This window comes from Coturnix japonica, chromosome 9 (genome assembly GCF_054131305.1).
Source record: "Coturnix japonica strain WE chromosome 9, WE-NBRP24, whole genome shotgun sequence".
Taxonomy (NCBI): domain Eukaryota; kingdom Metazoa; phylum Chordata; class Aves; order Galliformes; family Phasianidae; genus Coturnix; species Coturnix japonica.
Window position 1 is genome coordinate 4,627,102 of NC_140671.1, and position 14,478 is coordinate 4,641,579.

General features: G+C 42.3%; 3 protein-coding genes across 6 annotated transcripts; all 3 read left to right on the top strand.

Moving 5' to 3' along the window:
- Positions 1–4: 4 nt before the first annotated feature.
- On the top strand, positions 5–3,249 carry GPN3 (GPN-loop GTPase 3). Of its 3 annotated transcripts, XM_015877732.2 has the most exons (8): positions 5–77; positions 156–264; positions 346–513; positions 804–928; positions 1,437–1,552; positions 1,705–1,801; positions 2,303–2,431; positions 2,783–3,249. In XM_015877732.2, the coding sequence occupies exons 1-8, from the start codon at positions 30–32 to the stop codon at positions 2,843–2,845; spliced, it is 855 nt and encodes a 284-aa protein (XP_015733218.1). In that variant the 5' UTR covers positions 5–29; the 3' UTR covers positions 2,846–3,249. The 3 variants fall into 3 exon arrangements, 2 of the variants coding, with proteins under 2 accessions (XP_015733218.1, XP_085411914.1); XR_014949096.1 differs by lacking the exon at positions 1,437–1,552; XM_085555788.1 differs by lacking the exon at positions 5–77 and having other exon boundaries at positions 330–513.
- A 693-nt stretch (positions 3,250–3,942) lies between these two features.
- Positions 3,943–7,617, top strand: ARPC3 (actin related protein 2/3 complex subunit 3). Its single transcript, XM_015877741.2, has 7 exons — positions 3,943–4,026; positions 4,768–4,867; positions 5,714–5,790; positions 5,939–6,007; positions 6,228–6,354; positions 6,770–6,864; positions 7,158–7,617. Exons 1-7 carry the CDS (start codon positions 4,021–4,023, stop codon positions 7,218–7,220), a joined length of 537 nt encoding a protein of 178 aa, XP_015733227.1. The 5' UTR covers positions 3,943–4,020; the 3' UTR covers positions 7,221–7,617.
- Positions 7,618–8,158: 541 nt separating this feature from the next.
- Positions 8,159–14,475, top strand: ANAPC7 (anaphase promoting complex subunit 7). Of its 2 annotated transcripts, none has more exons than XR_014949084.1 (11): positions 8,159–8,343; positions 8,822–9,008; positions 9,640–9,759; positions 10,262–10,373; positions 10,601–10,754; positions 10,861–11,003; positions 11,101–11,218; positions 11,669–11,818; positions 12,400–12,624; positions 13,022–13,172; positions 13,672–14,475. XR_014949084.1 is itself a non-coding variant. In XM_015877728.3 (11 exons), exons 1-11 carry the CDS (start codon positions 8,243–8,245, stop codon positions 13,859–13,861), a joined length of 1,698 nt encoding a protein of 565 aa, XP_015733214.1. In that variant the 5' UTR covers positions 8,159–8,242; the 3' UTR covers positions 13,862–14,475. The 2 variants fall into 2 exon arrangements, 1 of the variants encoding a protein (XP_015733214.1); XM_015877728.3 differs by having other exon boundaries at positions 11,622–11,818.
- Positions 14,476–14,478: the final 3 nt, after the last annotated feature.

Sequence of the window (14,478 nt, forward strand, 5' to 3'; positions counted from 1 at the left end):
CGCCGCTCGTGCGTTGCGCGAAGGCCGGGATGCCGCGCTACGCACAGCTGGTGATGGGCCCGGCGGGCAGCGGCAAGGTGGGAAGGAACGGGGAGGTGGGGGGGGATGGCGACCAGTGGGTGTATGCCTTAATATAATGTGTGTATGCCCTGCAGAGCACGTACTGCTCCACCATGCTGCAGCACTGCGAGGCGCTGGGCCGCGCCGTGCAGGTGGTGAACCTGGACCCGGCCGCTGAGTTGTTCAACTACCCCGTGATGGCAGGTGGGTGCCCCTGCCCATAGCTGGCATTAAGAGATGGGGGAGAGGAGCTGACCCACGTCCGTCAGTGCGGTGTTGTTACAGATATACGGGAGCTCATAGAGGTGGATGATGTTATGGAGGATGATTCCTTACGCTTCGGTCCCAACGGTGGCCTGGTGTTCTGCATGGAGTACTTTGCTAATAACTTCAACTGGTTGGAGGAGAGCCTGGGGCACGTGGAGGATGATTATATTCTGTTTGATTGCCCAGGTAAATAAATGTGTGTGTTTTGATGTCATACATTGTACAACATCGGTTGGAAAAGAGCCATGAAACAGTCAAGTCCGACCACCACATAATGCTGCCGGGACCACCATATGATATGACCCAATATCATATAGAAATATGACCCAAAATACCAAAGCATAGAATATCCCATAGGGATCATCAGGTTCAATCCACACAGCACAGCGTAATGCCAATGTTTCTGTAGCTAATAATCATGAGCTGTTTCTTTTAGCTCTACATTTCTGCATACTGACATCCAAAGTGTGTCCTAGGTCAGATCGAACTCTATACGCATTTGCCAGTGATGAAACAGCTGGTGGAGCAGCTCCAGCAGTGGGAATTCCGTGTCTGTGGAGTGTTTCTTGTCGATTCTCAGTTCATGGTGGAATCTTTTAAGGTATTTATTTGAAATCTGGTACAAATTCTTGCGAAGTTTTACAAAAGTTCATGCTGGTATAGAACAAGAAAGGGAACTTGGTTTGATTAGTCCAAAGGAAGGAATGCTAAGTGTGTGTGTGGGGGGGGGGATCTGATTGCTGTCTTCAGCTGCCTCAGTTATAGAGACCAGACAATCTCTAAAAGTCTGTTTCAACCTAAATTATTCTTTTGTTCTATAAGAGCTTTCTCAGTTTAGAGAGAGAATGACCCTTTCCCTGTTGAGCAATAAGAATCCTGAGAAGGGCTTTCAGTCTTTTTAATGTCCTTTTCAGCGGCATATCATTCTTCATAGCTCTGGAAATAGATGGCAGCCAGCAATCTTAGCACCTCCCTTTTCAAACAGGGATAATGATTCCTCATCTCCATGTGCAATATATTCATGTTAGTCTTTGTGTGTGGCAGCGTCCTGCATGATGATGATTTTGTGCTTTTCTGCACTTTTAACTACATTTTTCCTATTCCCTAAGTTTATATCTGGGATTCTGGCAGCGCTCAGTGCAATGATCTCTTTAGAGATTCCACAAATTAACATCATGACCAAAATGGATTTGCTGAGCAAGAAAGCTAAGAAGGAAATAGAAAAGTAAGTCCCAAAGCATTACTTAATCTGTTGGGTAATATCTTGATGTAAACTTCACTCAGAATCACGGAATGATGGGTGGCTGTGGTAGCTGTGTTAAAGGATAGTGAGTCATTTGTTCTTTACTTTGTTAACGATGGCTTTGTTTCTCCCAGGTACTTAGATCCAGATATGTATTCTATGATTGAAGATTCTACTAATATACTGAAAAGCAAAATGTTTAAAAAACTGACAAAGTCCATATGTGGATTGGTATGTATAGTGCTCTTTAACTGGTTTTAATTCAGCCACATACCTGCAAACCATGCTGTGTGGTTACTGACCTCACTGCTGAGCTAGATACTGTATGCACTATAACATTCTCCCCCTGCCCCATGAAGCCATGTGTCTACCTGCAGATTTATTAGCAAAGCCTGAATTTAAAAGATTACCAGGCACTCAAACATTTTTCCTTTTGCCTGTACTAACTCGGCTTTTGATGTTTCAGGTTAGCATAAGATTCTTGATAATACTTGACTGTAGCCAGTAAAATTCATGTGAATCATATTCTGTTAGCCATTCTCGGAGACAGCTTTATTGACTGGGTAGAACTTTGGACTGATAGCCAGGAATTCAGAGTGGAGAATTGCCATTAACCTGCAGCATAGCTTTAAGCAGCCTTAGATTTTCCTTGTCCAGACTGCTGAGCAGCAATGATGCCATGAGAAAATGTAGTGTATTTCCCTACTGATGTCTTTTGAATCCTTGCTGTAGATTGATGACTATGGTATGGTTCGATTTCTACCTTTTGATCGCTCCGATGAGGAAAGTATAAACATAGTTCTGCAGCATATAGACACTACCATCCAGTATGGAGAAGATCTTGAATTCAAAGAACCGAAGGTAAGGTATTTCTGAAGATGAAAAATTAGAAAGGGTCCACAATACAAATCATAATATAATCATGTTATTTGAATGTTAAAGGTTGGAAAAGATGATTGTATGTCACTAAGATCTTCTTTAAAATTCAGTTTCCTACTCTCTGAATATGCAAAATAACCACATCTGGATTTTGGTGTATACATATGGGAGAGCTTTAGAAACAAACTGCTGTTCAGGAAGTTTTGCTGCTTGTTTTATAGAACTGCACTGGACATTGTTATGCTTATTAAAATAAAGCATTGCAGAACTGGCAGCATCCAACAGTCACTAGAGAAAAGTCAGGTATTACGTTTTCTGTTTTCTTGTTGGCAGGAATATGAAGAAGATAAATCTGCACTCGTGGATGAGTATTTTCAAGATCACGTGAATGAGTAAAAAGCAGATGCTGGGAAAGGAAGAAAATGCATCGCTTGTGTGTTTTAAAGAAAGCAAAAACCATCCACCTCCATACAAACATATTTATGTGATGTTTTGCCTTTAAGATAACTAACATCGCTAGTGAGAAGTGAGCTATATGACGGTGTATACGACAGAATATAGTGAGCTATATTACTGTTAATAGTTCTTTTGTAAATACAGAATGTTCCTGGACTCTCGAACGTTCTCAAAATATCTTTTATTATTTCTCCTAAAATATGTAAATCCAATTTATTAGCTAATTTCAGCTGAATTGGAGGATGCTTTTCTTCTAGTCATATCCAAGTATTTATAAACCTTTCCTTGATCCTAAGGAATGAGTTTTATTAATGATTATTGAATAAAAGTGTTTTCTAAAAAGGGCCTTGTGGTGACGTAAAGCTTAATATCAGTAAATGCTCATATATAGGCGTGTCATCTTTTTCTATGTATTATATAGTTCCCAGGATTTGAGCCTATGTGTAGCAGAGCAGCACTTCTACCACTTGCGCCACAGAGGGGATTCAAACCCAGTAGAATAAGAGCATCTAATGTCATTTTGTTGGAGCAGCTTGGTAAACCAAACCAATGATTGAATACTTTGAGGCAGTGGCAGTTATCTAAACCTGAGGATATGACACAGCTACTCCCAGCCCTGGACAGTTAGGTGAGAGTTCAGGGTAGTCATTGCCATAACCAGAAAGAGGTTAGAATTAGAGAACACAGCTTTTGGGGACGCAGCTTTTTAAGGACTCCTTGCAGCCGCCTTTTCCTCCAGGCTGAACAGCCCATCTCCCTCAGCCCATCCTCACAGCAGAGGTGCCCTTTGCTCACGGAAAGGAGAAACCCAGCCCTTCAGCTTCAAATATCCCCATTTTTTCGGCCTGACTCAAGTGACGAGGAGGTGGAGGGGGGGAAAGGGGGGCAAATGGGGCACTCTGCCTCACAAGGACGACAGTTCCCTCAGACCCAGCGCGTAATGGGGGGGGGGTCAGTTCTGTGCTTCCCCATCAGGGAGCGGCTCCTCGGGGCGGTACGGGCTGTGGCTTCCCCCTGTCGCACCGCCCCGCTGCCTCATTTCCTGAAGGAAGAGGAAGGTTTGCTACGAGCTCAGCGCCGCTGCCATCGCACCGAGCTGCGCCCTGCCCTTCGCCATGCCGGTGAGCGGAGCGGGGCAGGGGGAGGGAAGGGGCAGGGCGGGCGCTGAGCGCCGGGGCCGCGCTGTGAGGGCGGATGAGAGGGGGGCTGTAGCCGGGAGCCTCGCACTGATGAGCGGATCGGTGTGGTGGGACCTGCCGCCTTCCTCTTTTCTTCCCCTTTTTTTTTTATCCCGTTCTGACCTCACAGAGTCAGCCCCCCCCCGTGGCATTCAGCCGGGCGGCAGGAGTGCATCTGGGGGAACCGCACCACAAGGCCACACCAGAAAGTAGCACATCCCTGTGCTTCTTATTCACTTACATCAGTTCTAATGCACAGAAAGGCCTTTTGTGTGCATATGTGATAAGCCTGGTTTTGGTTATTATTTAGATACTGATAGGCCGCTCTCAGCTCTCCCCAGAGCCCTCTCCAGGCTGCACAGCCCCATCTCTCAGCCTGTGCTCTTCCACCACCACTGACATAAATGGTTCCAATAAATGCTTTTGTGCTCATTGCTGGAATGGTGCTGAGTTGCAGAAGGCCTAAGTAAGAAATGACCATTGTTTGTGCAAGGAAAGGTTGCTGGAAGCACCACAGAATCACAGAATTATCAAGGTTGGAAAAGACGTAGAAGATCATCCAGTCCAACCATCACCAATACTTTCCAGTTAAATCATATCCCTAACAAACCAAACTCTGTTTTAACAGGATAAAGAAAGGGCAATATTCTGCAGGAATAATAAGCAGCCTTCCCTTGTCTCTAGGCTTACCATTCAACTTTAATGGACTCTGATACCAAGCTAGTGGGGAACATGGCACTGTTACCCATCAGAAGCCAGTTCAAAGGCCCAGCACCTCGAGAAAGTAAGTTTATAAGAATATAAGTGCTGCCAACCAGAAAAAAATGATGATCCCATGGCTGTTATCTGGCACGGCTCTGGGTAATTCAGCTGCTTTAGCAATTAACACTGCCTACAGATAGTATTTTCACACTTCCTCCTCTGCCTCTTTTCAGCAGGCTGTGAGGATGTGGTGCTATGAACCCTTTGCTGTCAGAGGAAGTGGAGGTTTAGCTGCATAACTCAGCTTTGGTGCAATGGCTGAGGATGCTTAACTGTGGCAACTCAGTTTGAAAAAGGAAATATTTCAGAATTCAGGCATGTTTGTAAAAGAAAGCGAAAGCTGCAGATCAACCTGTCACTATGTAATCTACCCTTCCTCTTCTTTTTTTCAGGAGAATAATAAGGAAGGTTGTTTGATTGTGGTGTTAATTTCTCCCAAATATATTTTAGGGCCCTCAGAAAGAGTTTTAACAGTATATTCTATATACTGTTGCATATATATTATATTCTATACTGTTATACATATTAATATACATATATTATTATGTTCTATACTGTTAAAACTCTGGTGAGTCACTCAACTGGTAAGATATACCAAAGAACTGCCAACCTGCTGCCCTTTGTGAAATCATGGGAAAAGAAGGGAGTTAAAAGTCCTACTAAGAGTAAGAAACTTAATTGTTTTGGACAGAGATCACCACCCAGTGAAACACAGGAAAGATTTACCATAATTCTCTGCTTCTTGTAAATGATTTTGCTTTTGCAAGAAACACTGTTTGTGTACTTCAACATGTAAAAGTTATGACCAAATGTGTAGCAATGCACTGCTTAATTTTGGTTTTCTTTCATTTTCTTTCTTTTGCTTTAGCTAAAGATACAGATATTATAGATGAAGCCATCTACTACTTCAAAGCCAATGTTTTCTTCAAAAATTATGAAATTAAGGTAATTTTTTTCCTGCAATAATCCCTTTCTTATGAGGAAATTGCTGGCACAAATGCCATGAACTCATTCCTATTTCAAACTGTTAGCAGTTCCATGAAGTCCCTTGTAGTCTAACAGACCGGGCTCTGTGCTTACTCTTATTTTGCAGAACGAGGCTGACAGAACACTGATCTACGTAACTCTCTACATTTCTGAGTGCTTGAAAAAGCTGCAAAAGGTAAGGAGGGAAACAGTCTGTTCTGGGGATTATACTCAGGAGAGTATTTGCTGGTATTCATCTCCTAAAGGCACAGCAGACTCTGTTCACTGCAGCCCCAATTTACAGAACCACAAAACAAATACTTGAGGCTGTGGTTTTGCAGAGACATTGCACTGCTGTTCTTGATAAGTCTTAATGGTTTAGGGATTGTAATCAATTGTTTGGTTGGTTCTTTCAGTGCAACTCTAAAGGCCAAGGAGAGAAAGAGATGTACACACTAGGAATCACTAATTTCCCAATCCCTGGGGAACCTGGCTTTCCACTTAATGCCATTTATGCCAAACCTACCAACAAGCAAGAGGAAGGTAAGACTTAACAAAGACCCCTAAAGACTTTCTTTGGTCCAAGCTTTACCAGCTGTGTTTTTGCAGTTACAACTAGAAAATTGACCCTGAAAACTTCTAGCTCTGTTTTCTGAGGTCTTCTGATCTTATAACTGCTAGATAGATTCTGTAACAGAGCTCAAGCTAACTCCTACACTGGCAGAGAGGAAACCCATAATGATGGGCAAAGGTTTAGCTGAAAGAAGAAAACAATTGGGATGATACGTTTTACTAATACAAATATCATAACAAATCCAAGTATGGCTGTAAAATGAACAGCCAGCAAGGGCCTACAGATGTGAGAGCTCACATTTCTAGCTGTAGGCAGTGATGTCCGCTGCCTTCACGCTCAGTTTAGTTTGCCTTAATGCTACTTTGTCCTTGTGCTGTATTTCAGAGGTGATGAGAGCATACTTGCAGCAGCTCAGGCAAGAAACTGGCCTTCGACTTTGTGAAAAAGTATTTGATCCTCAGAGTGACAAGCCCAGTAAGGTAAGGATTTGGCCTGATGATCACAGATTCAATGAGAGGCTTGGTTGCTTTCTCCAAAAGATGGAGATGCATGAATTACACCCTGGTCTTGTATTTCATGTGCAAATATGTTTGCATTTCATCATGAAATTATTCAAGCTAATTTAGTTCCAAAGGCATAGCTTTCTGATGTTCATTATTACACTGCAATAAATATATTGGAATAGGTACTAAACCTACTTTTAAGTCACTATTTCATTTATAAGATAGAAACTTCTCTTGCCTGTTTTCTAACTGTGTGCGTTCTTCTGCAGTGGTGGATCTGCTTTGTGAAGAGACAGTTCATGAACAAGAGCCTGTCTGGACCTGGGCAGTGAACAGACAAAGCAGCACCATGAAGCATTTCCACAGCCAGGTGTATGAAATATTCTGCCTTTGTTTTGGATATATTTTGTACCAAGAAAAAGAAGTGTATATGAAGAAAAAAGTCAACGAGGGGAAGAGGGGCGTAAAGTTAAAAGATCATTTGAGTACTGTAAGCAAGTAATATTAAGCTGGTGCTTAATAAATGATTCCTATAATGCTGTTCCAGATGCAGGCTGCTTTATTATCAGTGGCTACAGTTAGCATTTACAGCGGGGAATTTAAAGAGAAGCGTTTGTGCCTGGAGTGGTGTTAATTGCTCTGCTGGATGGAGTCTCAATGTTGCGGTGAATGCAGTGATTTTTTTACCTTTTTTTTCCCCCCAATAAACTTAGCTTGTAATTAACATGATAATGGCTTTGTCTTATGGTTAGCCATCGTGATATCGGCAAATGCTGTTTGTTTTGAGGAGCTGCTGGTCTGAGCTCCTTTAGTCTCCTTTGTGGCAATACCTTCACCATCACCACACAGCACTAAAATGCCTTTTGTGGTACTTAATGAAAGAAGGAACACTGAGGTGTCTGTTCCATCTCACTACTCTCCTATGAGAGTTACTGTGTGCTTCAGTTCACAGCAGCACCACTGAGGTGTTCCACCTGTGGGCAGCCCATGTTTTGAGCCCTCCCTCTCCTCAGTTTCCTTATAGGCACAAGCTTTGCCACTTCACATCACTGCTGCAAACATTGAAATCTGAGGAGAAAAGCATCCAGGCTCGAGAGCTGCGCAGACACAAGGTCTAAATCTTAAATTAAAATAAAGAAATAAAGATGCTGGGCCGGGACACGCCCTGCAGCATCATCTCCCTGTTACCACAGACATCACCTCGCCCCGCCTCAACAGCACTGCGGCGGCGCGGGCGCCTGTGGGCAGCGTTACGAGGCCCCGCCTTGGCGCCATTTTGGAGTGGCGGCGAGCTGAGCCGGGCCGCGATCCGTTCTGTTCTGTGTTCTTCCTTCTGTCCTGTCCTTCCTCCGCCATGAGTGTGGTGGAACACGTACGGGAAATGGCCTCCGCCGGGCTCCACTCCAACGTGCGGCTCCTCAGCGGGCTTCTCCTAACCATGAGCGGCAACAACCCGTGAGTGGCCCTTCTGACGGGACCGGGAAGGAATACAGGCCCCTTCCTTCAGGCCCCTTCCTTCCCGACGGGCTTGGTGCGCTGCCGTTGCTCAGGCCCTGAAGGGATGAAGCTGTGTTCTCTCAACCCACCTCAGCCCAGCAGCAGCGGGCCGTGGCCCTGCATGGGCTCCCCAGTGGAGATACAACAATTTCTTCCCTTACCAACGGTGCCCTGTGTACATCACAACGCTTCCCTCACTCTCGCGGTTCCGGTTGTTTTTCAGAGCTTTCCTGAATCGTTTTGGGTGGTTTTATGAGGTAGTAGAGCCACAATCCCATTCTGAAATCCTTACATTTCAGCACAGCTCCTCACAGTGCTGCTATCCATGTAGTAAAGCAGCAGTAACAGCTCAAAGTTGAAGCTGGATGAACATCTTGTAGTCTGTCCTTGTTTCTCAGGCTATTAGGCAATCTCAGCCTGTCTCCATCTTTCCTAGGGAGCTGTTTTCACCATCTCAGAAGTACCAACTCCTCGTGTACCACGCAGACTCTCTTTTCCACGATAAAGAATATAGAAATGCCGTGAGCAAGTATACGATGGCTTTGCAGCAGAAGAAAGCATTGAGTAAAACCTCCAAAGTGAGGCCTTCTACTGGGAACGCTGCATCAACTCCTCAGAGCCAGGTATTTAAACACTGACTGATGTGCTGCATGTAACTATTGTGTATCCCCCTCTGCTTCAGAGCATGTTGGAGTTTCAATGTTGTAAGTGTTAGGCCATGGACTGCTTGTATGTTTGAAGTGTAATTCATGGTTTTGGAAGAGATGAGCAATGTAAGCTATCAGTAAGCTGCATTTTTACCTTTCTTGCACTGGGTATTTTTAAGCTATGCTAAGCATTAAACGAGACCATATTAATGTAACAACTATGATGTTCTTGCAATGCTATAATGCTATAACATAATGGAAAGTACAGCAATAATAGCAGGGTGGCATAATTCTAGGCCGCAGCAAATGAAAACAAGCCCTGATACAATAGCTGTGAATACAGAAACAAAGGAAGAAAATCTGCTTACCTTTAGAAGGTCTCTAGTACGCAGGCTGCTAGTGCAATACTCCCACCTTCACTGCCAACCCTTAAATAAGGACTAGGAAGGGCTGGGTCCTTGCTCCACCCCTTCCAGTTACTCAGGTACATTGTCTGCACCTGAGCTTCCCTGGGTTGGTCCTTCCCACCAGCTGCTCCATCACTGTTTCAGTCTGTGACATAACATTTCCACTACAGTTGGCCTTCAATAGTTGTATTTCATTTCAGTGTTTGCCGTCTGAAATTGAAGTAAAATATAAAATGGCTGAATGTTACACCATGCTGAAGCAAGATAAAGATGCTATTGCCATTCTGGATGGGATTCCTTCCAGACAGAGGACCCCAAAGGTTTGTTCTGGCAGATGTTTGTCATCGGTGCTTGCTCAGAAGGTAGAAAAAAAGGTTGAGGAAAGCAAACTTAATCTATTTACACTAGAATGTAGCAGGACTCAGCTAGTTGGACTGCACAGAGCTTAAATTGTTTCTGTTCTTTTATCACTGATACAATTTAAAAGCTAAAAAGAAACATTTCATGCCTTCCTTCTCATGAGAGCTTCCATTGATAGAAGAAATGAACTGAAAGAAAGTTAGTGCAGTGGATGTACAGGTTCTTCTCATCATACTTAAGACACTTGTCCATTTTTGGATGTCACAATGCTGGGGTTACCAGTTGTACTATGTAAATAAAAAGATGTACATTTTACATTTGGACTCAAGAATTAATGTTAATTTTATAATACATAGTAGGTTATAGTGATCTCTACTCAGAATGGAAGGGAGGGACGGCATGCTGGAGGGAGGGCAAAGTTGTGACCTTTTCTTAGTGAGGACTCCTTTCTAATACTTGCAGATCAATATGATGCTGGCAAATCTATACAAGAAAGCAGGTCAAGAACGCTCCTCTGTTACAAGCTACAAGGAAGTACTGAGGCAATGCCCGTTAGCACTTGATGCCATACTAGGTAGGTTTCTATACGCTGTTAAGTACATCAGTCCTAAGAAGCATTATAATTTGAAGCATGGTTGGGACTAGGTAATTGACTGCCATCTCTAGGTAATATCTGATGCAGATGTATTTAATGCAAACTATAAATTCGTGACAAATTGTTTGTGCTTCCTTGTCTTCAGATAATTTGTAGCAACGGTGATTGAAATTGTTCTGTATGATTTTGAATACCTCTGTGAACAGGTTTGCTGTCGCTGTCAGTGAAGGGTGCAGAAGTGGCCTCCATGACAATAAATATCATTCAGAGCATTCCAAACTTGGACTGGCTTTCAGTGTGGATCAAAGCGTATGCGTTTGTGCATACTGGAGATAACACTAGAGCCATCAATACAATTTGGTAAGATTTGGAAGGGTGTGATGTAATCAAATGCCATAAAATATTTCTTCAATGACATTTTATAATATCATTACACATTAACAACAGCAATTTGTTTCTCTTAAAGCTCTTTAGAGAAAAAGTCACTGCTGAGGGATAATGTAGATCTACTGGGGAGCTTAGCAGACCTGTATTTCAGAGCTGGAGATAATAAAAACTCTATTCTAAAATTTGAACAAGCTCAAATGCTGGATCCTTACCTAATAAAAGGTGAGTAAATCATAGTGGAAAATTTACCTAGAATAATGTTCTGCTAAATTAAGTTAGAGTAGCAAGCAAACATTGTCTCTCAAACTTTTCACTGTAGGAATGGATGTGTATGGCTATTTGTTGGCACGGGAAGGTCGACTGGAGGATGTAGAAAACTTAGGCTGCCGTCTCTTCAATATTTCAGATCAACACGCAGAACCCTGGGTGGTGTCTGGGTAAGATGCTCTCTTTCCTTTCTTACCCTTGATTTTGTTGAGTGTAGTCCATTACACTGATAGAGTAAAATCAGCTTTTTTGTCCTGTTTTGGAAGTAACTTGAACTAGTCAGGAGTACCTATTTTGGTTGGTTTCTTTAAGACTAAACTGGTTTGAATGACTAAACCTTTGCAATAGCAATGATGTGTTAAATAGCTGTGATGGTTAATGGTGTTCTCTTGTTTGTTTGTTTTCAGAGGTGTTTGGGGAGGTGTTTGTTTGTTTGTTTTTACACAAACTTTTATTTTTAACTTAAAATGTAGAAGGTTCAGCAGTTACTTGTAACCTGTTCCTTCCCTCTTTTAAGTCTCTGTGAGTGTGCACAGGCAGTACATGTTTACAATCCATCTTGTCTTTCCATAGGTGTCATAGTTTTTATAGTAAACGATACTCCCGTGCCTTATATTTAGGAGCCAAAGCTATCCAGCTTAATAGCAACAGTGTTCAAGCTCTGTTGCTGAAGGGAGCTGCCCTCAGGAATATGGGCCGAGTACAGGAAGCAATCATACACTTCCGTGAAGCGATACGTCTTGCACCTTGCAGGTTGGATTGCTATGAGGGTGAGTGAAACAAAGCTCCTCAGACTGCATTGGTGCAGCGTTAATGGCTCTTATTATTGAGAAAGAATAGACAAGCTCTTTTCCCCTGTTGACTTTCTAACATGTAAGTTATTTTTACCCAAACAACTATAGTGCTGGTAGAAGTAGTCAGACAAGAGATACCAGAGAATGCATGTGTTTATAAGAAGCATTTTCAAAAAAGTTGTTTGTTTTTAAGTGGTTTACTCTGAGTGTAAACAGACCTGGGTGTTTTGAGCAGATCAGTTTTGGATGATGACATTCAGTGTATGGTTAGTCATACCAGGAGCCTCATTTTGACATACTCTCTCCTAAGCAAGAGCAGAGTTTGATGGTAAATAGTTAAGGAGAAATATTTGGGGGGAATATGCATTTTTTGTGGAGTTAAAAGTTCTCTTAGCAGAATAAAACCCTCAATATTAAATAAAAATGGACAATAGTGCTTCCAACATACTGTTTATTGGCAGTTTTAGGAATTGCTTGTAGAATATTTCAACTGCTGGCAACAGGTATCAACTGGATATACCAAATGAAACTGAAATGCTTTTCTTTCTTATTATCAGGTCTCATTGAATGTTACCTGGCATCTAACAGTATCCGGGAAGCTATGGTTATGGCAAATAACGTGTATAAAACTCTGGGAGCAAATGCACAGACGCTCACTCTGTTAGCAACAGTCTGCCTTGAAGACCCAGTCACACAGGAGAAAGCAAAAACATTACTGGACAAAGCACTGACACAAAGACCTGATTACATTAAAGCTGTGGTAAAGAAAGCAGAACTTCTTAGTAAGTTTCTTTTTTCATGTCAACTTTCTTAAAACTTACTCTTTCATATACAGCAGCGTTCTGCAGCCTCATCAGTGCAAATAACATGACAGGGATGTTGCACCACAGGGATCTGTCAGTTCTATTTGAAAGGAAAAGGCATGGGAATTAATTATACCTAGCAACTGATGTTATGGCAGCACTTAAAGCCATTGCGTACAAAATGTTTTGCCTTCAAAGTATATGATGTGTTAATGTGTGTAGCAGTTATTGCTTACAAAAAGTGTATTGCTGCCATCCTTCATGCCAACAGCTCCAAGAGAAGAAATGCTTTTGTGTTGTGGTAGCCCTTGGAGTACAGTCTGCTTACACAGTTATCTAAACTATTAATTAAAACTGTAGTTTTGCAAATAAACAGGTAGAGAGCAGAAGTATGAAGATGGAATTGCTTTGCTGAGGAACGCACTGGCTAATCAGAGTGACTGCGTTCTGCATCGAATACTGGGAGACTTCCTTGTAGCTGTCAATGAGTACCAGGAAGCAATGGACCAGTACAGCATTGCCCTAAGGTAAGCATGAGGGCTGAGACTGTATTGTACACATAGAATTGAATAACCAACCAAGGTAAAAAATTGAGTGTCAGGGCACTGGTTGATTAGGGCATGCATCAAGGGTAGCTTCACATCATTCTTCCTCAAAGCAGACAAACGTATACATCGCATTCTGATAATGAATTAGTTGGTCACAGGGCTTTGTGCCAAGGAGTGCAAAATATAGGGATTGTATTAACTGCAGACACATTGCTGGACATGGAGTTCCTTGGCTACTGAAGTGATTGAGGCATGGATGTATTTATAACTAATAATTATACAGGCAGGATTCTTGGGAGCTGTTCCATTAGAGCAGGAGATGATATATAAACAGGAGCTACTGTGTAAATTTAAATAGGTAATAAAGAACCATGATGTTACCTTCTGAAGTTAAATGTTACTATATTTGTGACATTACCATAAAGATAAGAAAAATAAGTCTTAAGGCAATACTTACTTTTCTTCTCTTTCCCCTCAGCTTGGATCCAAATGATCAGAAGTCACTAGAAGGAATGCAGAAAATGGAAAAAGAGGAAAGTCCAACAGATGCAACCCAGGAAGAAGATGTGGATGATATGGAGGGAAGTGGAGAAGAGGGGGACTTGGAAGGCAGTGACAGTGAGGCAGCCCAGTGGGCAGATCAAGAGCAGTGGTTTGGCATGCAGTGATGGCTGCTCTCCCCAGTGCTTGATTTGGCACATGAGAACATCAGTAGGGCCATTCCTTTCTGAACTCTGATTTTTGCAGGAACTGAAGACTCTTTTTTTATCTTTTTTTTTTTTTTTAATTTAATAGAACTATTAAATGGTTTCAGTCTATGCATCTCAGTGCCATGAAGATTCTCGATGCTTCTTATTTATTAAGCATAAGGGATTAACTGCAGTTAATCAAACCAAAAGCATTAGAATCTAAGGTTTCTGTAAGCCTGCTGTTTATGATGAAAGCTGTCGTGTTGAGGGCTAAGTGTGCTTTATCAATTTGTAAATAGTATTTTGGTATATGCCTTTGTAAAAAAGGTCTTCTTCCCTTGTTTGTAAGCTGCGATTTGGGCTCACACTCCTGATGAAGTCTGGAGGAGTCACTTGGCTGTGGCTGAAAGCAGCACTTCTTACTCGCTGTGTTGGTTTAATTACTGTCTTTTTACAAGGCATTGCATGTGGTGTAAAGAAGTTTGGCACCCCAGGCAGCTTTCAGCTAGAGGATACTTTTGTAGCTGATTGATTTCTATGTGTACAGAGTCAAACCAGCCCTTATTAAACCTTATAATCTGTCTGTACATAAACAT